Genomic DNA, 26534 nt, shown 5'->3' with positions numbered 1-26534 from the left:
TATTCTCTCTTAGCGCTCTCTAAAGTGATTTTTTACATGAAAACTATAGTATTTTCGCCAGTGACGAATAAAATTTGGGGTTCAGTCAGTAACGGATCCCCGTTCAATTATAATGGCTTGTACTTTCATTCGCCAAAAAATAAGTTGAAAAAATGTATTTACAATTGCGAATTAATAACTCTGACATTAATTTAGAGTGATAATATCTTTAATTAGGAAGCAAAAATCGAGTCAATTTAGACACCCAAAAAAAACGATCGTACGGGCATGTCTACCTTAAATTTTCAATTTTTTTGCAAGTTTCTTGTTCGAAAACGTAAAAAAAAAATAGAATTGGATTTCGAGAAATCAGTCAATTAGAAACGAGCGATCCGAGCGATGGACACGTTCGCACTATGATTTTTGTTCGTATCGCGAGATTTCAATGAAGTTTTCCTCCGGTCACAGGAAGCTGCTGTACGTGCCCGAGAATAAGTTGTTGGCTTGCCGGGTTTATCCGAGATCCAATATGGCAAGGGATTAATTAGATTCGGTGGCGAGTATAGCTCACCAAACCTGATTTCGACGGGTCGGATGCGAGAGAGCGCGCAGCTCCAAAGTGCGTTTATCCTCCTACGTTATCTGAACCGAGAACTCTGAGATAAATATCTCCGGTTTCGGAGCGCTTGATCGAGCAGAATATGCGGATGAAAAAATGACGGCGAAAATGGGTTTGAACTTGCTCGAAATTCCCTTCAGCTTTCGCCACGTTTCACAATCCCGTTATAATAGTTGCGAAGCGAGTATTGAAAAGTTCACATTTTCGTTGGACGAGTATTGAAAAACGGAGGAAAAGGGAAGCGCTAATAATAATAATAATAATAATAATAATAATAATAATAATAATAATAATAATAATAATAATAATAATAAAAGTACTTCGGTTCTCGTACTATGTGTGAGCCGGCGAGCAACAGAGCCAGCGAGATAGAAATGAAACGTCGTTCCACCGCGGGGACACCGACCCAATTAGCGGCGGAGTTGATCATTAAGGGAATCGCGTTGGGATGTAGAAGAAAAAAGATTGCGAAGGAATATGAAAAGAAGGAAGGAAAAGGAACGGCCCGATGGAAGCCTCCTTTTTTCGAAGCTCATTTTCTCCCCCGGTTCGCACAATGCCCGGCAGCTTTTCAACCATTTTTCAAACCTATATCCATCCATCTTTTGACTTTGCTGGGCGCTAGGCGGTCTACATTATGCAGATGCCCCCGAGGAGCATTTTCAAGGCCGCGCTCATGGACGCACTCGCGGGAGCGATATCTCTAATTTTCTGGTACCTTTTCATGCTCGGCAAGTTTGAATCGTTGCTGCGTTACTACGATGTTTTTAAACTTTTTCATTCCCCAGGGAAATGAGCCAACTTTTTTCGCCGGTGTCCAGTGGACCGTCGATCCGTGCGGAGGCTACTGCGAAACAATAATTCTTCGCACCCGGGGAGAGTGTCCTGAAAAACGCGAACTTTCAGAGTCCCTCGGACTCGCCTTTTCACGAGGTTCTGCGACGATGGAATTTGCTTGGACGCGCTTCTTCGCGAACGAGGCTTCGGGAAAGACACTGAAAAACGGGGTGACACGTCCATTAAAACATCGATCGATTCCCCATACATATAATATTTCTTTGATAACGAAGTTTCGATGCTTTCAGCACGAGGAAACTGAATTTCTCTTCCTTCCTTTCCTCTCTTTCTTCGCTCCGATCTGCTCGCGTCGAACCTCGAGTTGTCAGCTCGGTAAAATGCGCCTGAGCTCCCAACTCTCCATGACCTTTTACGATCCTCCTTATGGCCGATTTTTTCCTGTTTTTCGGTCCACCAATCTTCCCCACGCTTGTGAATAATTTTAGAATCCATCGAGAAAAGTTTTCACTCGCCGCTTCCGAGCATAAATATCGGAGCATTGATTGAAGGGAATTCCCACGAGCCACAACGACCGAGAGAAAAACCGTTATCACGAGAATCGATGATAACGGACGTGCAGTCGATTGAAAAATACGTGCACAGTTCTCTCTCGCTGTCTATCGAGACGGCAGCCCACAACCCTCTCATCTCAATATCGATTTTCTTCGGCGCATTTGAAAATTTAATTTTCAACCCTCTCGTTCAAACTCCGCTTCGAATCTCGAGAGTCTATTTTTCCTACGCAATATTAAACACACTGTTTTCCGTTATTCCTTCCCGTGCCGAATGGTAAGCGCCTTTTTCGTTAGCTCCGAAAGCACTTTCGACTTCCATGTCAATTGGAACTGCACTAGCAATTATTTTGCACTAGCAATTGGCACCGGAGGAAAAAACCTTTCGTAAATCTCGAATTTTCTTTCCTCCTTCATTTGCAATTCGATGATTTCGAACCTACGCGAATGATTCGTTGAATACTAAAATTGGAGAATGAAAAATCACTTTTTCGCTCACTTCGTCGGGCCCCAAGTTGCATTCCTCAGCCTCACCAATTCCTTCATTTTTTCAGAAAGAAAAAATTCAATAATTTCACAAAGAAATGAATGAACCTTCGATGTAGTCGTTAAAAATTTGAATAACCTCCCCAACAAATTTTCCCATGTTTTTTCGTCCCTGCAGCTCTCGATTTTGTCTTCCCAAAAACGAAGATCAAATGCGGAAAGAAAACGACGAAAACATGTGCGAGGGAACAGTAAAAAGGAATGAAATGCAAAGTACAAATTTTCAGCTCAGAAAATTTGCTTTTGTGATAACGTGCTCGAACCTACCAAGGCAAATACGATTTGAAGAGACGTTTTTTTCCGCACCGTAGCCGAGATGTTTATCCATCCGGTGGGCTCTTTTCGTACATAATATGCGCGGAGAGCAATGGGGAAAATAGTCAGCATTGTTCTGCACACACGTGTGATTTTTTCCGTCTCTTTTTTTTATCGTCAATCTGCCTCTCTTCCTGCCTCTTTTTTTCTCTTTCGATAGTCCGCGCGTGCGCATACGGAGCTGCTCTGCGACACAGTGCGCGAGAGCTACTCGGCCCTGGTGCGGTCGCGGAGCAGCTCACGACGTCGGATAACGATGTGAATGGTGCCAGCCTCCCGTTCATTATCAGGAGTTACACCATATCCTGCCGACCTGTTATCTAATCAGGATATTGCTGCGTGCTCGCAGTACCAGAAACACAGCGTCCTCATACTTTGTGTACAAAGAAAATTCTTTTTTTTTTTTTTTTTTTTATTATTGAAACCAAAAAGCAGCGCATTTCTGCTTGGGATCGAAGATGCGAGCTGAGAGGCAATCGAGTTTGGTCATTCGGCTCGTTTTTAAACGTCGGTGAATAGTTTTTTTGAAATTTTTTCTACGAATTCCTCTGAGGAGGAAAAATCGAATTAAAAATGTGGTTTTCGGACTCAGTTTCGTGGCGATGAAACGTAAAAATATATTTTCCACTTTTATTCGAAACTGTAATGAAATTCGTACGGTTTCGAGGCTGGTTAAAATGAATTTAGGAATTTAAGGTAATTGCGTACTGTCTGCGGTTATTTTATGGGACGAATTTCGTAAATTAGAGTTTCTCTCGGTTCTCGTGAACATAAACTGAAAAAATCAGCGCATCCCCGGAAAGCCTATTTTTAGAAGCTCCGCGTATACTTTAATGTCGCTCGCAGGAGCGAGCGCACTTTTTTTTCTCGTTGTTTCACCGCCTCGCGGAAACGAGTTTTCTTTTTTCTTGCACCCTTTGAGCTGCGCTGCGTGTGTTCCGCAATTTTGACATTGTAACTGAGCGGAGAGCTTCGTGTTTTTGTACTCCTCGCCCGCGTATACTTTTGATATTCCAGTGAATACGACGACGCTCCGTAACCGGGGTAACGAACACGAAAAATCTTTCGAATGAGAGATATTTTAATGCGGATTTTCTACGGGGTGGCCCTCGAATTGCTGAATTATTCGAACCTCCATCGCTCAGAAAACGAATTCGTGGAAATCCGAAATCCGTCGGTTGATTCGATTTCTGGTGAATTCTTCCGGACATCGCATGCCTCTGGTTCTCCCAACTTCAATAATATTCCTCGCCAAGAATGACCCTGACCACGGAATGAAACTTATTTACGAAGCTCATTTCAGCGGAGAATTCGAATTCAAACGATTCAACATCGCGTCGTTGATACACGCTGTAGTACGTTGGAATATTTATAAAAAAGTATGAAACTCGTGTGTCGAGGCCCACCCGGAAATGCCAGACGAGACGATATCTATACGCGTAATGCACGTTAGCGAATGAGAAAAAGCGAATGAGAGAGAAAGAGGAGGAGCGAGGGGGGAGGGGGGGGGGAGGGATTGTACGCGGCAGAATAAAATAGTGGCGTGGTTTTTCCTCTGAAATTCCAGCCCGCGACGTCTCGACGGTAGAATTTAACGGTGTGACACTTTTCCACTGTTCCGTCCAACCGGACGGAGAAAACGAGTCGAGAATTTGCCCCATTTAATGTCTCATTCGAATTTCATCGGGGAAAAAAGAAAAAATCCTTTTCACCGCGCGACAGCACATTTTTAGAGATGGAAAAATATATTTCTTTCATATTCCTACAATTTATCTTTTGTCGGGATAAATTGAGTGGAAAAAGGAATACGCGAATACGAAGAATGATAAAAACTTTTCGAATGAAGCAGCCTTTTGGAAGCTCCCACGCGACGCCAGTGACGAAACAACCAATCGAGCGTTACGCAGCTCGTCCGATGAAATGTATAAAGTTACGATCAACAAACTTGAGCATTTGCTCCTTGTTCATTCGGCTCCGTCCCGATTAATGACGAATCGATAATTCGAGAACTTAAAAAACCAGAACCGTTCGTCGAGATTTACTGCCAATTATTTTGGTGTGTTTAAATTCGATAGCAAGAAAATGTGAAAATTCGTTTTAAAACGAAGCGATGAAGAGCCTAAATTCAGGGCCGATTATTTCAACCGTTTTTTATAAACCGCAAAAATTTCGTCGAAAAAAATCCAAACACTTGGCATTGATCGGCAATGAACGAAAAATATGGAAGCGAAGAAATGGAAGACGACGACGAAATTCACTCGCGTCGCCTTTTTCAGAGACTTTAAAAAGTAAAAGTGTGAGTCTGGCCGAACCAAAAAGTTTTCGTACAAGTTAACTTCGTTCCTCTCGTTTGGGCTGGGAGAACCTCCTTTATCACGTGACGGCGAGAGAGGTTCTCGACGAGAAAACTTTGGGTCGGTTTAAAGTCTGGAAAACGTTAATTTCCCTGCGTCACCGTTTCTTGACCCCCACTCAGTACGAAAGAAACGACGAGGTCGTATATTTTTCATATGTTTATGTGTGCGCGTCTGGCCCGACGAAGTGTAACGAGAATAATTAGCAACCGACGACGCTCTCTGCTCTCGGGTCACCAGACAACGTCGTCTAAGTTCTCCGGCGTAAGGACAACAGCGAGCATGTGCAAGCACACACACAAGACGGTCACGCGGCCACATAAGTTTGTGCATAAAACGATTTCGCTGCAAGAATGACGAACGTCCGAAATTTGCATATATTTTTAACCAAGTATCCTCCGCTCGATAACCATGCTCGAGTTCATTTCGAGAAAACCGTTTCAGCTGGAGGTGGATCAAACTATTTTTGGGGTTGAAAGATGAGCGATTTGATCGCTGTGGCAAAAGAATTGTGAGCTTTCCCATATTTTCTCGATCTTCGAATAAACGCTTGACGAAAAGCTGTGAAAAAGAATTTTCATCGAAACCAATTTCGCTTCTCTCAACCAGATTCGATGCGAACAACGAAAAACTTTTTAAACGAGACACAAAACTATTTGTAAATGCTGAATCAAGGTCGAGCCACGATGAAGCTGCGGTGCATCTGAACATGTGCTTGTGGAGGCAACAAAATATCGTCGAGTCGAACTCAATCCTAACTGACTGGTAATCCTAACAATATCTGTCCACTCGATTTCATCACTGCGCTTCAAACAAATATTCGTTGAATCGGCTAAAAAGTAAGCAAAGAAACGAGGTTCTAGTTATTGGAACAAAAACATTTAAATTCGCTCATTGGGTTGGATGATTCGATAGAAAATTTTCGCGATTCAGTTTTCCCGAACGAAATATTACTTTTGGCATTGAACAGAGAAAATTTATTAAATCCACTGAATATTCATCCAACGAAATGGATCCAGCTGAGCGAGCAAACTTCGTTTGCGAGTGGGTACGCAAAACGTACAAATTGGGGGCGTGACCTGGAAGAGAAAAAAAACAATTGAAATTATTACGAGAAAATGACAGATTCGAGGTCATTTTAATTGCGAAGGAATGTCATCGCGCAGTGTCTCAAATCGGCCAATAGATGTGTCAGCATATTTGGTAAGAACGAATGTGCTCGTCGGATCGCGGCGTATTAGCCAATAGCGGTTCGTGCACGAGAGCAATGCATACAAAGCTCGTGACTAATCCGCGGAACGCCCACGAAAATTGCTGCTTTTCACATACCGAGTTTTTTCGTTGCTACTGCGCCACACGAACGGGGGGCGCAGTTGGAAGAGAAACAGAGAATTTGAGACGCTCGAGAAAGTGGTCTGGAAAAGGGGCGGGGAGCAGAGGGAGAAAGAAGAAAAATTAACATCGAGAAAAACGTGGGCGTTTGAGGATCCATGTTCGTGGACGGTACGATTTTCATTCTCTGCGATTCCACTGACTCAGCGTGCTCTTTCTCTTTCGTTGCGCCTCCCAAAGCCCCTCGCTTTATCCCTCCCCCTCGAAGTACAAAAGAAATGTACTAAACCATCGCTCCGGCGCGCGGCAATCGTTTGAGATCAGCGACCAAAATATTATTCTCGTTGAATCGATCTGTCAATTCTTCTCCTCTTACGAGTCTCCACATTAGTCTTCGCTGGGCACGTGTCGGCCTTCCTTTTCTCGTACGATTTTTTAATTCACTTTTCCTTCCCTCTAAATCCACTCAACTATGAAAAGCCGCATTCCGAATGAACTCGGCTCTTTGGTCTCAAGCTCTTGTGCCTTTCCGCGTTTCACCCGTTCCTTCACTTTTTCCCACTGACTTTTCTCCCCCTTTCATAATTTCAGTGCCGAATTTCCACCGCGATCTCCGCCAAACCTCTTTTACTATCCCATCAACGATTTTACCTGTTCGTCCCGCAACGCTCCATTTTCCTCGACACACCTCTGCGAAATGTTCAACACGAATTTCAGCACCGACTGATGGCCCATCTTCGCAGCCCGAGTCTCTTCCTGCGCAGTTATTTCCTCAAATTTAACGCACTCGACTATTATTATTAATGTCTGCTACGAACATCTGCACACTCGTTCGCGTCTTGTGTTACAGTGCACGTGAACATAAATTGAACCTACACGATCTCTCCCTCTTTCTCTGTTGAGTCGCTGACCCACATTTGCACCCTCCTCTGTACCACGCTCGGATACGAAGTGCAAACGTTGTTTAGATTCTCAGCACGTACTGAAAAATCCCTCCCGCTACTTTTATTTTATTCGACGTTTTTCTTTTGTGTGTGCGCCTTCATTTTCGCACGACGCGCAACGTACAACACTTTTGCGTTACATTTTATGCGAGCTCTTTTTCTCACGTGCAAATATGCTGACCTACCTTCAATCACCTACGAGACTCTGACACTTTGAGCTCCTTCGACTCTCTCGCATCCTCCTTGCGTCCCTCTGCCGTCCCGGCGGCTCAACATTGTTGTGCTCTTTTCAACGACCCCCCCCCCCCCCCCCCCCCCCCCTCGCTCTCTGGGTTTGGAACGCAGCGCCATAACTTTTCGCACGTTACTGGATTCATGGCGGAAACTCCGGGAGGGAGCAGGAAGTTTGAGGCGACAAATAACGCCCCCTGCGCATGGGAGGCCATCCTCGCGAGTTTATTATTTTCGGATAAATTTTGCACGCAAAATCTCGTTCAATATTCGACGAAGGGTGGGGTTCAATATGTCGAATTGTAGAACGGTCGATATTTCGAAATTTTAAAAGTTGTGATATCAGTTTGGAGAAAAATAAGTAATTCGAAATTCTTATTCCCGATCGACTATTCAGCAGATTGCGTGTTTAATTAAAAATTCCTTCTTTGAATTCGTATTTACCCGAAAATATATATTTCAATAGTTTTCATTTCGAATGCAATTTCAACAGACCATCCGAATATCAAAAGTTCATATTTTCGAATTCAAAATGGAGAGTAATTGTTTTACAGACAGACCGGAATATAGAGTAGCAAAAAATCGAAAGTGAATTTTTCGAGCCTATAAAACTTAGAATGCAGAATAGCGATAGCTCGAAAAGGCGAAAGTCAAAATGGCGATGTTTTAAATCGGAGATCACCGGTCTGAGTAAGTGAGTGAGTGAGACTCGTGTATTTGGAGCTCCGCTGCATTTCTTTATTTTGATCGATCGACTTTCTAACGTTTCGCTATTTAGACTGTTCGTCGACTTTTTGGCGTTTCAGTATATTTCAACCTCAGTAATATTTGGTCTTTCGTTATTATATTTTCAAAATTGTGAATTTTCACAGTATCGCTGACTGTAGTAATTTATGAATCGAAAGAGTGATGGTCGAATTTTCGAAAAATCGATATTTTAGTCATCGTCCTATGGGCGATCGTTACATTCTATTTTCGATGTAAACGTGCTTCGAACCTTGCAGTTTCTGCTTTATTTATTTTCGGCATTCAAAGCTCTAGTCGAATCTATCTGTCTCCATATTATCATTCCAAGTTTATAAACTCGAGATTTTAGCTGTTCGAAATTTAAGTCATTCCAGCATTTGATCCCCACCATTCGACGAATGATAATCGGCTTCAGGCGAATTTTCACCGTCGGCATTGTCGCGGGGGTGCCGCGAAACACAATTTTCCAGTTTAATTATCGTGAATTTTTCAAAAGCAACGAAGAAGCCTGAGAATAGAAAATTGGGATTTTTTGGTGGTGCGCGTTCGAAGAATGCGAGCCAAAATACCGTGAAAATTTACCGATACGAGAAACCGGTCGACGCAGTTGCATAATTCTCACTGGATCCCCAGCACGTGTATATTCCTGCGTCTGCCTTATCGCGGCGAGCGACCTCGAGTTTCGCAGCGGAAATATACACGCGCGAGTCGTCGATTGCGCTAAATTTATATTCTCATTCGAGCCCTTCGTATCGAAATTACGATGAAGGACGTTGAATCGCAGCGCAGCGAAAACATGCGAGCACGAATTCACCGAGGCTCGGCCACATCATCACATTTTCGTGAATGAATAACGAAAAATGATCGTAATTCTCCGCAGAAACGACTCTATTAAGAACTCTCTCGTCATCATGTGTGTTTATATTTAGATGAGTATCCAAGCATGAACGCATATCGATCGTGGGACCGGTACGCGCGATGAGATATTCGATATAATCGTGGGAGGTCGTCGCCCACTATCAATTTATCGTCCCCTGCTTGTACGTACTACAATTCAATCGCGCCCGAAGTTCTGACCAGCCAGCGAGAATTCTATGCAGGCAGCGCGGGTCGAGTGTTGACGACCAGAATCAAGTATGAAACGCGTACTTCCTAATGGCACAGCGTAATTCAATATTTATAGTAATTGAAACTCGGTGTGTCGGGCATGAAAATGATGAAAGTAATTTTATGAAGAAAATCACTTGGGTTGTTAGTCGAAAACAATTGTTCGAGTTTTTATAATGTGCTCGTTTGTCTTGCAAAGAAGCGTCAATTTTTCAATCGATTATTCAACGAGAATAAAGAAATAGCGCTCTGGATTGAGGTTCCAACGAAAAAATCGTGACCGCATTAAAGTTTTTAATACAGACAAAAGTAATGATTGAAAATCGTTTTTTTGCCTCCGGCGCGTTCTCTCATGGTTTTTGTTGTTTGGTTAAAAAAAATTTTCCCCCCTTTGAATCTCCCTTCGAAAGGAGCGTGCGTATCGCCGCTCGGTTTGCGGTGGGACTCGCGATCCGTATCATCGTGACGGTTCGCGGTCGCACCCCGTTTGGGTTTCACCATCGTTCGTTACCATTGATGCTCCACCGCGAGGAGAGACTTTTTGTTTATACTCGAGCGCGGAAACACAGTCGGATCTCTTCCGACTGTGTTTTTATCGATGATGATTTTTTTGAAACGATGGAAATTCAACGGAGGTTGAAAAAAATTGGGAACAAATGGAAAAATCGTTTTGATTTTCACTCCGTGAAAAGAATGAGAGGATTCGTTTGAGCTTTACAGATATTTGATAACTTCGAGTGAGTTTTGACTGAGCAGTAGTAAAAATGATTCTCGCAGTTGGAAACTGGACGAGGATAGGACGAGTGAAAATGATAGAGAGCAATTGTGCACGGATCGAGTTCGATCTGGCTTTGGTGTGCGTGCGTATACCCGAGAAATGAAAGAACAAAACGAAAATGGGGGAAACAAAGGGCGAAGCTCTACGCCGAGAAAATTGACGTCAGAATACATTCAATCGTTCTCGAAGCTCTTTCATACGAAATCGATTTACACACAGCTATTGGTTCAGTTATCGGGAAAAGAGAAAAGAAAAAATTGTAAAAAAACTACGAGACGAGGAGAGAAAAAACGCCAGGACGAAACACCCGTACAAATACTCGCTAAAGGGAACAGAAGACGAGAAAGAAAAGTCTTCTCGCACGAGGCCAGCAGGGAGTGGCCCGGAAAGCCCGGGAACAAAAGATCAACAATGTGACAATTCGAAAGTTCGAGCCAAATCAAACGCGAGCGAGCGCGCGTAACGTTCTTAGAACGTGACGCAACAATGACGTTTTTTCAATGCCTCTGCCACAGCGAGTTCCAGCACATTTTTTATAGCCAATAATCCCCGATGCGTCCTACGAAAGAAAGTCACTCAACTGAGAAAAAACACCAGACTCACTTCATATTTCATCGACTTTCTCGTATTCGGATTGCAAGACGTGAACAAAACCATTCGAGAATCTTGAGAAGCGCTGAAGACAAAATTTCTTATCACACAGCACGATATTTTTATTCTAGAAACAAGATATAAAGATGAACGAAGCCAATTCGTCGTGACACCAAAATAAAGGGGGTGAGAAGCCGAACGGATCGAGCCTCGACACCGGCTTGTTTACATTTTTTGTCTTCGCCTCCCATTCTGTCTTTCTCTTTGCGTTCGCTCGTTTCGCTCGTCCCCAAACATCTCCAATGAAGATCGAACCTACGATTTGACAAACAAAACATAAGAACGCGAGACCAAAGAGCTGCCTCAAATTTACTGGGAAATCCTCTAGACTCGGACTAACCTCTAGAGGACCGGAAACCCGATATATCGGCTCGCCCTTGAAAAGTGCCCAAATTAGTATCTGGTATCGCGTATCAACTATATACAAAGTTCATATGTCACAGGACGAGCCGATATATCGGCTTTCCGGTCCTCTAAGGCTAAAAATGCACGGGAATAACGTGTGTGGGATGATTTTTATTCATCTTTTTCATCAGCGGAAACGAAATTCTTGTAATGACGAAACCGCCGATAATCCCCGGTGCTGCAGGGTAAAACACCTTATCGAGCTAATGAATTCTCGAGGATGAATAAAAATGCTAAACGCTCAGGCCCATCAAATTGCACAGTTTGAGCGGCAAAAGCGTCGAGTGCTGGGACTCGCGAATTCGTGGAATTCGAGGAGGGCTCGTGTCGTTCGGCGTCACGGATCGCGAGCAAGAAGAATGCACGCGGTGCTGGTAAAGCAGCATGTGAGGCTGTTAGCGCGAAGGGTCGGGCAAATATAGTTACCTGCTGCAGTTACGAGCTTCCCGTATATTTCTCTCGGGACGAAGCAGCAGAGCGCTCGCTCGTGTTCGCGGAATGACCGAGACACAAGAATCCTTCGCGACGGGACACACCCATCCTGCACTATTTTCCGCAAGTTCTCGAGTACGCTGTTCGAGAAAGAAGCACTCGAGATGAAGACGCATATCGGTGGCAGCGAGTTGCTTCCGGATGCGCAGGTTTTACGTTCAATCTCCTCCGGGGAGACTAAAATTGAGAAATATTCAATTTGTAAGAAAAATCAGTCGAGGGCTCCTTCACGAAGAAATTAGCTAAATCTGGCTAGGTAACGTTAGAAACTTCAAACTGCTGTAGCCGTTGAACGGTTGGTTCTAGGCCAATGACTCTAAGGACTTTTTTTGTAGGGAATTCAATTTTCTACAAAAATACTTCAGTAGAATATCTGTGCAATTTTTTTTACAGATGATATGGAACAATGTTCACCGAAGTTTTTTTTCACGTGTTATTCTTATGGAAAATTGAAGTATGCGGTAGGCCGGCCGAAATAATTTTATTTTGAGCTGTCCTTTCGGCTAGCTTCATCGTTTGGCATAATAAGAAGAAAAATGCTCGTGGAGCCTTGTGTTTCTCGGAATAAAAGGTTCAGTCACTTTTTGCAGTTAATTGATCCAAATTTAAGGCTGCAAAGTCGGATTTACAAAGAAATCTTTTTTCATCGTTCAAAAACGTGCTCAAAATTGATAGTGCGCGTAAAAAGCACTTTTTCGGTTAAATCTCTCGTAGAAAATTAAATTTGAGTTTTTAAAAAAATCCTTACAGAGTTTTACAGACAAGGGTCCATGCTTTAAGGGAAAAATAGTCCACTTTGCAACCGTTCTAAAAAGTGTATTTATTTTGGAGTATGAAGTTGGCTATGCTCCCTACTTTTAGAGAAGGGATAACGATTTCTTAATATTGGGCGTTTTACTTATGAGATGCTCATCTGTAAATGCTATTCATGTGAGAAAAAAATGTTGGGGTCAACCTGACCCCAAAATTTGTCAAATTTGAAAGAGTTCGTCTTATTGGTCATTGAAATAAACGTGCTTAAATATGAAGAAAAATACACAGGACTGTGCGTAAAAATCGTTTATTTTTTCACATAAAGAACGAACGCTTCTCACGAAGTTTATGAAAAAGTCCACAATAACAATAAAGTATATAACGAAGGTTTGGGAAAAAATTCGAGACGATTGTCTCACTAGTAATAAAGATATATGACGTTGAAGATTGAACGAAATTGGTAATGAGCACTTGTAACCTCACATTTGCTTATTTCAGCATTTTCTTTCTTCTTGGCTTGGTCCATTCCTGTCACGGTCTTCTTTCTTTTTATTAATACTTTTTTCTTGATACATTTCCCTTTGCGCTCCCTAAAGTGATTTTTTGCATAAAAAATTGTAGTATTTTAGCCAGGGACGAATAAAATTTGGGATTCAGTCAGTGATGGATCCCCGATCAATTAACGGCTTGTAATTTCATTCGCCAAAAGATAAATTGAAAAAATGTATTTACAATTTCGAATCAATGACTCTGAGATTAATTTAAAGTGATAATATCATTAATTAGGAAGTAAAAATCGATCCAGTTTAGATTCCCATAAAATCGGATCCTTCAGGCATGATCTACCTTAACCACTTAACTGGTAAGCGAGTGAATCCATTCCCATGCCAAATCTGGTACGATCGAGTACGCTACGAAAATCGTCATAACTGTTCTTGATATTTCTGATTTTCAATGCTCAACGCTTCAATCAAATCGAAATGTAAAGAAGAAAATTAAAATGCATAAAAGGAAATAAAAATGCAAAAAGGGGAAAAAAGTTCTGCAAGAATTCATCTCAAGGCTAAAATCAACACAGAACAAAACGAAAAATAGGGAAAAATCAAAATCAAAATTCAAAACAAAAAAACATTGAAAAAAGGGAGTGTAAAATCCTATCGCAGCCTCCACGTGGCGCACTCTGGAGTCGTAACTTACGCACTCATCAAGCTAATAGCGGGGGAATTTTGTTGAAAATATATCATCGAAATTAAATAATCATTTACATGTCAGTCCGCCTTCTTGGATCCACCATTCCGAATTTTCAAAATCAGACTTTAGATTCGGATTCAGCGGCCCAGAAAACCTTCGGATACCGAGTTTCATCGAAATTCATCTAAATTTGGAAAAAACGCATATATATGCGTCATTACCAGTTTTGGCACTGAAATTTTCGACCAGTTAACTGGTTGAAAGATCCACTTATCCCCTATCATTGAGAATTGAAAGAAGATTTTTCGAGAATCGTAAGTGCGGAGATGAAGAGGGAAAGAGAAAAAGGCAGAGAGAGAGAGCGACTAAAAGCTCTCTCCACTTTTTTCTCTGAGAATAAGGAACGGAGAGTAACTCCGTGACACACTTTTTCGTGTACAATGGATCTCTTGGGCCGACTGCGATGCTTGGGTTTCGCTCCTTGCAAACATGCAATCAATATAGCGAGCGCAACCGGTAGACCTACGCGAGATATTCGCGTCTCTATTCACCTATAATTCGCCTGGCGCCGCGTATTCTCCTCTCGTTCATTCAAGCTCTCTCGACTTATAAGAGTCCGATTACTCTGCTGCACACACTCCAATCTCTATCTATTTTTCTCTTTCATTTGATCCAGGGACGCGGAAGTCCTTCGCAAAAGCACCGTGCGCGAATCACGTTGCGATACAAAGCTACAAGTATTTACTCTCGAAGCGCTCTGATCCTCTTCGCCAACAATTAACATGCTAAAAACTCCAAAGTCCCATCGAGTTATGGGATCGAATTTCATTGGAATAAAATTCCAGTTTTTTTCCTTTCACTTGAAAGAAACTAAAGAAAATTCGGATTCTCGCTCGTTCCTCGATCCTTCATGACCTCGCAGAGCTTCCCCGTGTAATCGGTGACTGCGACGAGCCCCCTCGAAGAGCGGAACGTCAACTCTCCGGGAGCAAAACTTTCGCAGCAATTTGGGCTGGACCTAAGCCTGGTTTAGGGCCTTGGTCCGAGTGTAGCGGGAAAAAAATGGCGCGAAGCATCCTCACGATCATCATTGTCGGGAGACGAGCGAGCGAGCACCGGCACTCGGAGATCATCGTTCGCATTCGTTTTCTCTCTCCGTATTTCTTTGGCGTTATTACTGACGGAGAGACGGAGATATGGGGATGTTGAGTGACAGAGGTCGGCGAGCGAGAGAAAACTCTCGCGCTCCAATTGCTTACGGTGTCGATGACCACGTTGACCCAACGACCTTTCCTCGGCGCAATATCTTTCGTTACTCGCCTGCGAGCTTCATAATTCTCTTCCCTTCCTCCGCTCGTGCTTCGTCGTCCGACGTTTCCGTCTTTAGATTCGAGCCAAAATCTCATTTTTCTTTTCTCTCCCGGCGAATATCCTCCGCGGAAATGGAAAACGCACGAATCCGTATGATTAGTAACGAGATATTTTCTCGGATGCTCCAGACGAAAAATCGACGCGACTCGAGAGCTCCGGGTCCCCCTCGCGACCGAGATAAAAACGTCGAACACACTTCCATCCAGGATTTATTCTCAAAAAGCCCGGAGGAACGCGCTCGCTTCTATGAATAAAAGACACTCCGCGCTCGTCGTGAAAATCGAACGATAAAGTATCCAATGGATATGAGAAATACCCAGCAAGGGATGATGGAACAAAAGGGGGTGAAGTCTCTCGACACTGAGGCGCGACGAGTGCTATCAAGTGTGTCGAAATTCAATGGAGCAGATAACGTATTTACAGCTCAAAGTGGACATCCAACATCTAGGCGATGTTGCTTTTCGCCTACGTACAAAAGTTAGGACCGTGAAGAAGCAGGCGGCTTTCCAATCGCGGGACGATTCAACGTCCTTAAACTCATCGCTGTATTTCGAGCTTTTCTATATCAGGGCTGTCGATTTTTTATTCCGATTTCACGACGCTGAAATTTGCAACGTTGGAGTCCAACGAAACGAGGGGAAAAAAAATTTATAATTTACCAATTTTTTTTTTCACGAAGTGTCGGTGCAGATTGAAGAACTTTGAATCGCAAATTCAGCAGGGGACGAAATTGAAAAATTACTGGAATTGTTGGAGGGTTTTTTATATCGTTTTATTGGACTTCAACGTTGCAAACTTCAACGTCATCAAATTCGCACGAAAAACTGTATCGAGGAAAGTACTAGAGATATAATCTCGGGGACAGTACACACAAACCGGATTGTAGCATTAATTCGAAGAGCAGTTATAACAATTATTTTATTCACCACAGTAAAAAAAACCGATGAGACCTTTTATTCAACAGACTCAAGAGCGTTTTTTCTCTATAATCATAGTAAAAATGCTGAAAATTAAAATTTGCAAATTGCTTCCTCAAAATGGTCAAGATGCACGATGCTCAAAGCTTAGTCTATGAGGTGCTATATTTTTCATTTTGACTTCCTCAAAGAGGAAGTTTTCAGCATTGTTCTGAAAGCTTGAGAAAACAATTTGTTACTTTTTTAGGCTTACGTACTGCTCCTAAAACTGAATGACGAGCCATCAGAAAAAACCGTTTGCATCTTTCAATTTTCATCGTTTTTCTATTTACGTTTAAATTAAATAATTCCGACAACTTTGCTGAAAAGTATAGAGGAAGTACAGACTTATTGAGATCTAACATGGAGGCGTGGCCTAAATTTAAGATATTACTGGATGGATAGCCCAGCAGCCGATAAATTGTACCTGATCGGAATTTCCGTACTTCGTGATGCAATAAAAATCTGAAAAAATTCAGCAACATTTGGAAAGTTATGAACTACAATTATCAATAATAATATTGCCTAAAAGTTATTAATAAATTGTTTAAATAAATAATTTTTTAACAATTTTACAGTAAACCCTTGTTTTTTTTTTTACCAATCGAATGTGCGCATTTTTCTGATTGCTCATGATTATTTTTCAGAATTTTCGTGGATTTTTGAAATTCCCTTTTTTAAATTTTTTAAGTGGCTCTATTTGTACATTTTTGATCTAGTAACCTTGAGACTTTTCAAAACTGATGGTAAATATGTCTTCTAAAACATATCCAAAGTTCAAATTTTTTCAAAAAATTTCAAAAATCCACGAAAATTCTGAATGAATTCATGAGCATTCGGAAAAATACGCACATTTGATTCGTAAAAAAAAACAATAGGTTACCCCAAAATTATTGAATAATTAATTGTTTAAACAATTTGTTATTAACTTTTGGGCAATATTATTATTGATAATTGTTGTTCATAGCTTTCCAAATGTTGTTGAATTTTTTCAAATTTTTATTGCATCACGAAGTACGGAAATTCCAATCAGATATAATTTTTGGTCGAGCTATCCATCCAGTTATATACCTTAATATGGCGCAGACGGGGGTGTAATCGTCGTGTTAAGTCCGTGTGTGGTATAGGCTTATTGAGTAAATATAGCATTAGTTATAAATATTCAGGATAGATAATGCTAGTTTTAGCAATACGTGATATTTGCTGATGGTCCGGTCCAACTTTTAGTCATCGAAACTTCTTTTTTCTTTCGTTTTTTTTCCTCTTTTTGTTATTTTATTTTATTTTTTTTATTTTTTGCGAGGTGTAAACGCAAATACTTCCATTTTTTGTTTAATTTTATGCAAAAAAACACTAATGATAATTGATATGTATTAATGAACAATGCACCTCGGTTATAGTTAGAAAATTCAACACCAGATGTCTCGCAAATTTTGTCAGATCCCATATGCACAATATCTTGCAAAATTTCCAAAAATTAAAGCGGTTAGACGATTTTTCGAAAAACTCATATTTTCCTAAAATTCCAAAAATCATAAAATTTAAACCACTCCATCGATATATTTCCCAAATTCAATACCAACCTTCCTATCATGATAATCTATTTATAAAAAAAAAAAAATCAATAAAAAATCAAATCTTAAAAATTTTGATGTTAGAGCGTCGACACCCTTTTTTTGAAAATTTCAAAACGTAGGATTCGTATTTTTTTTACAAATTCTGACAAAATTATCAGAGAATGAAGAGCTTGTGTAGATTAACATCTGTGCAAAACGGTAGCCCTGTATCTCAAATCGTTTTCGAGTTATATAAGCGTCTTAATTTTGCAGTGCCATCACACGCACGCACGCACACACACATCCGGATATTTTTTCTAGATATGATTTTTCGATGTTTTGGGACATTTTGAGCAAATTGACATTGAAAACTGGAAAAAAAATTTCATTGTCACATAGCTTCCTCTATGAGACAGCAAAAATATTTTCAGTCACTTCAAATATTTATATTGTAAAGTATGCTGAGGCAACCCTGAAATAAAAACTATGTGCATGGTAAAATCTCACCCGTATTCGGTGTATTTTACTCCTTTGCTCTTAAAGGCATGTATTTTTATTGGCATTCGCTGCCTCTCGACATTTCATCATCGTTTACACATTCTACTTTTAAATTAAAGCCATTCAAATATCTGCTTAAACTTGATTTGTAATGATCATGTTCATCAATTCACGTTTTACTCGATCGTAGCTTTCTGTGCTCGTTTATTCAGGTTGTGTGTACCACAACAAATTTTATAGCATATTTAAACTTATATTCAAATATTCAATTTCTTTCTCCTGTTCTTATATCTACTGCGTTGTTCTCTAGTGATTCTATCCCAGCGATTCACTCACTCGTTATTTTTCTAGTTTTGTAACCAGTTTAGCCTCAGTTTATTTTAAGCCACTCTTAGTTTTTGCGCGCTTCCATTTCTTTCTTGCCGCATAACCCAACTTATCTTCTCATCTAATTGTGTCCTGTCAATCTATCTCGTTCTCTATCTAGTTATTTTTAGTCTACTCGCTGTTTGTGCTTTTTCTTCTTTATAATCCAAGTTTTTTCGTTATATTTACTTTGCATACTGCCCTATTGCGGCAGTAAATTTATGCGGCAGTAAATAATATGCTGTGGCATATTTATTTATGCCACAGCCTCGCTAGGGCATAAATAAATAAATAATCAATCAATCATTCAATATTCATGTATTTATCATAGAATTTACTATGCTCACAGTCAAAATTTGTGATTTACAATACATCTCCACTCATCAGCAAGTGCTAAAACAAAAGTAGAAAAATTATAAAAATACTGTTATTCGTTATATTTACTTTGCATAGTGCCCACAGCATCGCTAGGGCATAAATAAATAATCAGTCAATCAATCAATCAATCAATCAATATTCATGTATTTATCATAGAATTTACTGTGCTGAGAGTCAAAATTTGTGATTTACAATACATATCCACTCATCAGCAAGTGCTAAAACAAAAATAGGAAAATTCTAAAAATACTGTGCTGTTTGTAATCGGTGCCTAGATACTAGGAAAATTCTTGAAAAATAATATATTCCTTACAATACAAAACGAATCTGTTTTCTCTGTGAAGAAAACGTTTTGTTTCATCATCATTCCGACTTACATCGAAACTTTTATGAACGTTTCGAATATCATTGGATTTCTGGCCATAAGAACAATGAATGAATAAACCGTTCGTTGCATTCCCCACAGGAAAATTTCGCTTCTATAATAAAATCATTCCCGAGTAATCGATTCAATCGACCGTGGCAACGAACGTTTCTAACTTGGTCGTGCATTCAAGAACATTTGGCCGAAGCTTTCTTATGAAAGGGTTCGAGGGAATTCGCTAATTCGAGCTCGAAGACAATTGATTATATTCGTCTCGCAGCAGGGAACTTCTCAGGGCGATTGAATAATCCTTGGACCAATGAAAATCGAGATAATCTCGTTTTCCATGCAGAGCCAGCATTTACGTTTTTTGTAATATTCAATGCGTCGTAGAATTTGGCTAATTTGTTTGTCTCCCGGTACATATTGCGCGTGTTCGTGTCGGCTATTCTCTTTGCGCCTGTGAACGCTCAGATACGAGAGGCAGACGAGAAGCGGGAGGAGGCTGTGACAGCCTCGATATCGGCGTCTGCCTAACCCGAATGATAATAAACTCGAGACGTGGAGGGACAAAAGCTGTGGCTTGCTTCGACAACATCCCGAAGCTCGCACACACGTTCGATCCGAACACGATTTTTCGCCGGAAATACATCGCCGAATTCGTTATCAAAATCTTTTTATCTCCGTACGCATTTCTCTTCAAAAAGTTTGAGGAGAGCTGAAATTTTACTGATTTTTTGTGTACAAAAATGTCACTTTTTCTTGTGACGTTGAATCGCAATTTGAAGAATCGGAAAACAAACACTCGGGATGCGAGTGAGACACATTTTTTAGAGTGCAACTCCCATTGGGACTAAAGAGTTCGTTGGAATTTTCGTTTTGGTGTAAAAACTGTAATTTCGAGAATAAAAAAAACACTTTTTAATTAGAATTTTAAGATTTCTCGGCTCCGAGATCAAGAGAAACACATTTGAAGTTTTCCGGAGAACGAAATTCGTTTTCATCCCTTTTCGTTCGTTGTCATCGTGAAAATCTTCTCAGGCAGTGTGCGTCGAGTGTTTATAGCTTCGTGAAGCTTTGAGCATCGTGCATCTTGACCATCTCGAGGAAGCAATTTGCAAATTTTAATTTGCAGCATTTTTTTTTGTATACAAAGAAATAGTGGATTTTCTCTACCTTCTTTTACGAACTTAAATTTATCCCTTTGTTTAAATTCATAAAAAAAAAACTAAATGACGAGCCATCAGAAAAAACAGTTTGCAATTTTCAATTTTCATCGTTTTTCTATTTACATTGAAATTCAATAATTCCGACAACTTTGCTGGAAAGTATAGAGGAATTACAGACTTATACACGATATCTTACAAAATTTCCAAAAATTGAAGCGTTTGGACGATTTTTTGAAAAACTCATATTTTCGTAAAATTCAAAAAATCATAAAATTTAAACCGCTCAACCGATATTCCCCGAATTCAATACCAACCTTCCTAATAGTCTATTTATAAAAAAAAAAAAAAAAAAAAAAATTATTAATAAATCTTGAAATTTTCGAAAGTTAGAGCGTCGACACCCTTTTTTATGAAAATTTCAAAACATCGTCAGATTCGTAATTTTTTACAAATTCTGACAAAAGTATCAGAGAATAAAGAGCTTGTTTAGATTAACATCTGTGCAAAACGGTAGCCCTGTATCTCAAACCGTTTCCGAGTTATAAGCGTTTTAATTTTGCAGTGCCATCACACGCACGCACGCACACACACATCCGGATATTTTTTCTAGATATGATTTTTCGATGTTTTGGAACATTTTGAGGAGATTGACATTGAAAACTGGAAAAAAAAAATTTTTCATCGTCACAAAGCTTCCTCGATGAGGAAGCAAAAAAAACGACAAAAGTACGAGAAACGTGAGTAATGAGATGAGCTAATAATGAAGTCATTAACGTCGTTGGTGGGAACAGCATCGCGATGGGGAGGCCCATCGGTGACGAGCACAATGGAAAAGTGTGCTGGACCGTTGGATCGAGTCATGCTTAAAATTGATATTTTCGCGATGTATCACGTCGCCGGGTGAGTCAATCGAGAACAAAAATAATTGCGCATGTTTTCTGTCGCGAAAGATTAACGCGGAGCTGAAACGGCGGTGATATTGTAAGGAAAACAACGGGGCTGGAGCAAATCCGTCGCCTCTGACGCGACTCCGCCCTCCCCGAGGTATGAATCACTGCAGTTTTTTCATCTTCTATTTCATTATTCTAATGACTCATGCGGAATTAAAAAGTGCGAGGAAACGAATGCTCGCTCGTGTCTGTCCGTTGCTCTGATAATACCGGAAGTGGCCTTTCGCAGGCTTCCCAGCTGCTCGGACGTTACCTCGCTGCTCGAGGACCCTTTTTCTACCAACTTCCACCTCCCCCTCCTCCAGCTTCGTACACAATACAAATATATGCGGGGACGCTTAAAAATGAAAAATGAGTGGCCACCTTTGCGCTCTAATTAGCATCGCGCCACGACGCAATTAATGATAAAACAAAAATATAACAAAATCGGAATTCATTAATTACTTTTCATATGCGCCACGAAAGATTTCATTTCGTTGTTTCCGTGCGTGAGTCGATGGCGGAATCTCGCGTCGAAGGCGACAGCGAAAGAGGATTTTTTTTTTCTCCGATAATTTCGGTATTCCGAGAGAATAAAAATTACGTTTTGTTCTCCCGATGACAAAACGGGAAACTCGATTGTACCGAAGAAAAGCGAGCGGCAGGATCATTCCGGCTGCCGCGGTAGCTTCGTTCAGCCTAATTCAGGGAAGCTGGCCACGCACGCGGGAGAATTTACCGCTGGCAGAAAAACCAAGTACAAAATCCGATGAAAACGGAGTCGAGTCCTGTAACGAGGAAGCGTTGTTCCGCAACAGCGAGCTTCTTTCCAACGATTGAAACTCACGAGACCCTCTCATCAATGGCCTCGAGCCTTCTCATATCCTGACCGAGAGGTGGAGCGAGAGAAAAAAAAAATTCCTCGATAGCGAAATCCCGCATTTCCAGAGCGAGTCCGCAGAGAACGACGAAAAGGAAAAGTCAATTGCGAGCAAAAAAAGAGCGCGCTTTTTGGCCCTCTAATTCTGTTGAACTCTGCACCGAGAGCGAAAAATATTTCGTTCGGACAAATTTGGCCTATTTTCTCGTATTGATGCACTTTATTGCGGATATTGTGATTTCACTCCCGACACTTTTGTCTCTTTATGCCCTGCGAGAAAAATTCGTCGTTGCTCCGATCCAATTCTCCGGTTGCAAGCCCGAGGCTAAAATTCGTACTCTCTTATAAAGAATATAAAACGTAACCCATTTTCTTCGTGTGGTGCCAAGAGACAAGAGAGAAGAAATGGAAGGATGAAAAACGAGGTCAATATCACAAGAGAGTTGACAACAAATGCTAAAAGCTTTCGGAGCCTCCTACACTTCGATGAATCTTCCACTTTTTTCTTCCTCGAATCCCCCCAAAGCTTCCACTTCCTTTTTACATGACAATGCCACACGGCCTAAATTTATCATAATACATCCAGCACGACGTGCTTTCAGCTTTTCGTGTCATTGAGCGTTTGCCTTTTTATTGGAAACGAGAATAAAAATTTTAACGAAATGTCGAGCAGCTTGAGTGCGTCTCGAAAAATTATCAGATTCGTGAGTTCTTTTCTTCATTAAAAAAATCAATCTAAATTTCCCCGCAGAACAATCATTCGCGTAACAACAAAAATGAACTGTCGAATAAGTGAAATTTTTAAAAGTTTCTATTATTCAATTGAAAGAAATACGAAATCTAAAATTCGATACAAAATCAATGAAACTAGAAACAACTTTAATGGCGTTGACATCGATCGAATAATTTGTCAGCAAAAATCTTCTAAAATCGTCGATTTCCATTTTTAACCGAAATTTACTTATTTTTTTTAATTGGAAAAAACAGGAAACGGAAAAATTGAATTTCTGAACTGCCATTGCTACCAATATTGGGACAATATTTAAGAGTGAATTTAAAGTTTTTTTCTTCAATTTTTTGATTACAGATCTATCTCGCTGAAAGAGAAAGACGACAAGACGTGGCGGATTCGGTGACCCATCGGCTGTGACGACGAGCACAGATAGATAGATAAAGAGAGAGAGAGAGAGAGAGTGAGAGACTGAGAGAAATGCGTGAATATAAGATAGTAGTTTTGGGAAGCGGAGGTGTCGGCAAATCTGCCCTCACGGTACAGTTCGTACAGGGTATTTTCGTCGAGAAATATGACCCAACGATCGAGGACAGCTATCGCAAGCAGGTCGAAGTTGACGGACAACAGTGCATGCTGGAAATTCTGGATACAGCTGGCACGGTGAGGAATTAGCAAATTAACGTGAAACTGTGGATACATTTTTTCGAAAGAATTATCTTCAGTTCATTCGTATCTAAAGAGAGCTCGATGGGAGTTGCTTCAACTGTTTCAAATTATCGCCTCATTCTGCGAGGAATATCGAAACTTGAAGCTTTTAATAATGACGTTTCACTTTATTTCAGCAACCTGATTTTAACGTACTTTGAGATATTTTTATCAATTTTACCTAAATTTTTAATGAGCAAAATAAACTGGAAACGATTGCGATTGAAATGAAAGTCTATTCGAAGAAAAAAGTTCTTTCACAGTCAACTCGAAATAGAATAAATTCACAAGTCGCTGAATTCTTGCACGCTATTTCCTCTTATTGTGAGAAATGAATAATTGTCATTTCACAGGAGCTATTTTAATATTTTAAAATTAAATTATCTCTCGAGAGAAAAATCCGAAGAATGCACATTAAAGTTTTAATCGAAATTGTCCCGCGATGCTGAAGTCTGGCGAGTTTTTCTGTGACAATCGACTCACTTGCATATTTATTTTTCAGGAACAATTCACAGCCATGAGGGACCTTTACATGAAAAATGGCCAGGGTTTCGTTCTCGTGTACTCGATAACGGCGCAATCGACGTTCAACGATCTTCAGGATCTCAGGGAACAGATATTACGAGTGAAAGACACGGACGACGTGCCGATGGTCTTAGTCGGTAACAAATGTGACTTGGAGGATGAAAGGGTAGTCGGCAAAGACCAGGGTGTCAATCTTGCCCGGCAATTCAATTGCGCCTTTATGGAGACCTCTGCCAAAGCTAAAATAAATGTTCATGACGTAAGTTGAATCGATTCCGTTTAATTGCCATTTTATCGAGAGACCGAAAGACAAAAGAAACTGAAACGCCCCCGCTAACTCACTATTGGTCAATTAGCCTGGTCACAGAGGAACATTGTGTCAATTTATTGACTGTTGAGAAAGTGTCTCTCTGATGAAATACTGATCGAAAGTTCGTCGTCGTCCATTCACTTCTTCCAACAAAAAGTCTCAATATTCTGTGTTGACACGAAGAAAGAAAAATTTTGATTGTGTGTACGAAAACTATGTCTGTAAATTACGTAGCTAGAAATTGTTCTCGAATTCGTGCTTTTCCAAAGTTCATGAAAAATGCATTTTGGTCGTTGAAGCTCGAAAAGTCTTAAGTTTGTTCTAACTTTTAGTGCGTTCAACAGTCACATTTTACAAATGAATTGTCGAGTTTGTTCCTCTGTGAACAAAGTCACGCTTTCAGTAACCGTTCATCGGATATTTTATTCGAGTACTTTCTGCGACAAGAAATAATGAATTAGATAAAATGAGAAGAAGAATCAGAGCTAAAATTCTGTGCATCAGCCCAACCATGAGGTAATTGATTTTCAAAATTTCAGATTTTCTACGACCTCGTACGACAAATCAACAAAAAATCACCGGAGAAGAAGATAAAGCAAAAAAAGAGAGGGATGTGCCTGCTGTTGTAAGGTGTGAAATACGGCGGTGGCCGTATGAAGCCGGACATCATAATAATTCAACAACCATGTGTGTGACGAAAAGCCTGACGTTCGAGAAAGCGATGAAGGACGAGTTAAAAGGATTGAAGAAAAAAACAAACATGAGATTAAATATGACATGAAAAACAAACGGAAACAATAAAATAAGTTTAGCAGAAGGGAGTTTGGAGAGAAGAGATGAGCCGAGAAAAGTGGTTAAACAATTGGACCAGCGATTTCAAAGCCACTAAATAAAATCGCGACCGAATCAAATTTCATTAACACAATAAATTGAATGAAAAAAATCGATCGATTAAAACGATGCGAAATAACACAAAATCGTTTGAAGCAAAGAGAGCGAAACTAGTGACTGAACGAGGGCTGAAAATGTATAACAAATGAGTTCGAAGAGAGATAATAAATATCGCGATTCAACAAAACTAATGCGAAAGAATAAATAATTAAAACGATGTGAAACGAGAGGAAAACTTGCATATGTAGAACGACCCTGAACGACGAGGATATCGTCATCTCGGGGGAAAAAGAAGAGAGAGAGAGGGGGGGGGAGATGGAAATGTTGTATATAAGTTGGTCCTGGGGTGGCTCGTGTGCACGCGCAACAAACAGCGCACAAAGAATACGAGATTCACCCCCGCGACGTCGGTTATCAATGTAGGAGTTTTTGCATTAAAGAAGGGACGAGTAAAAAAAACATGAAAAAAAAAACAAACAAAATAAAATTAAAAAAACAAATTGATTGATTAATATTATATATTTAGGAGAGAAAGAAAGAATGGTGAGAAATGCGGGGGGAAAAAATACAAAAAAAAGAAATGAAAAAACAAAAACGAGGAGAAATGTTCGGACGTGCGCGTGTGCAGGCCACCAGCCCCTAGCACACTCGCCGCGCACCTCTCTTATATAATATAATTATTATTATATATAGACCGTAAATACATTATTATTATTATTATTATTAATTATTAATTATTATGATTATTATCAAAGCATCAAAATATTCATAAGTTATCAACCGTTTGTTTCCCAAACAATATATGTTTTTCTATATCTCTCCGTATTGAAACGAATAATAAAAAATTCAGTAAATGTTGAAACGTTCATAAACCGATGATCTTTTTTGATTTTCTTTCTTTTTTTTTTATATTGCGTAAAAACCATTCCCTGTTTCTTTATCGTTACAATAGTTAACGCTCCTTCAATAGGTTAAATTGATTTTTTTTCTGGTACTACGAGTTCGGAATGTTGAAAAATTGATTGATTACAGCTGTTGAAACGCTGACATGTCCGATGGAATTCTGTAATTTTTAAGCGACGACGGGGAAATCGAGGAATACAGTCAATC

The 26534-nt window shown here is 40.3% G+C and overlaps 1 protein-coding gene across 1 annotated transcript in view; it reads left to right on the top strand.

Annotated features, from left to right (window-relative positions):
* Rap1 (RAS oncogene family member Rap1) overlaps positions 1-25924 on the top strand; it is a 44357-nt gene extending 18433 nt beyond the window's left edge. The window contains exons 2-4 of the mRNA XM_043427582.1: positions 23348-23653; positions 24201-24482; positions 25073-25924. Of these exons, the coding sequence (XP_043283517.1) occupies positions 23471-23653; positions 24201-24482; positions 25073-25162 (555 nt within the window). The 5' untranslated portion in view covers positions 23348-23470 and the 3' untranslated portion in view covers positions 25163-25924. The remainder of the gene's footprint in view (positions 1-23347; positions 23654-24200; positions 24483-25072) is intronic.
* Positions 25925-26534: the final 610 nt, after the last annotated feature.

Source organism: Venturia canescens, chromosome 8 (genome assembly GCF_019457755.1).
Source record: "Venturia canescens isolate UGA chromosome 8, ASM1945775v1, whole genome shotgun sequence".
NCBI lineage: Eukaryota > Metazoa > Arthropoda > Insecta > Hymenoptera > Ichneumonidae > Venturia > Venturia canescens.
The sequence above is the reverse complement of the archived record's forward strand: the minus strand, read 5'-3'. Positions and strand labels throughout refer to the sequence as shown.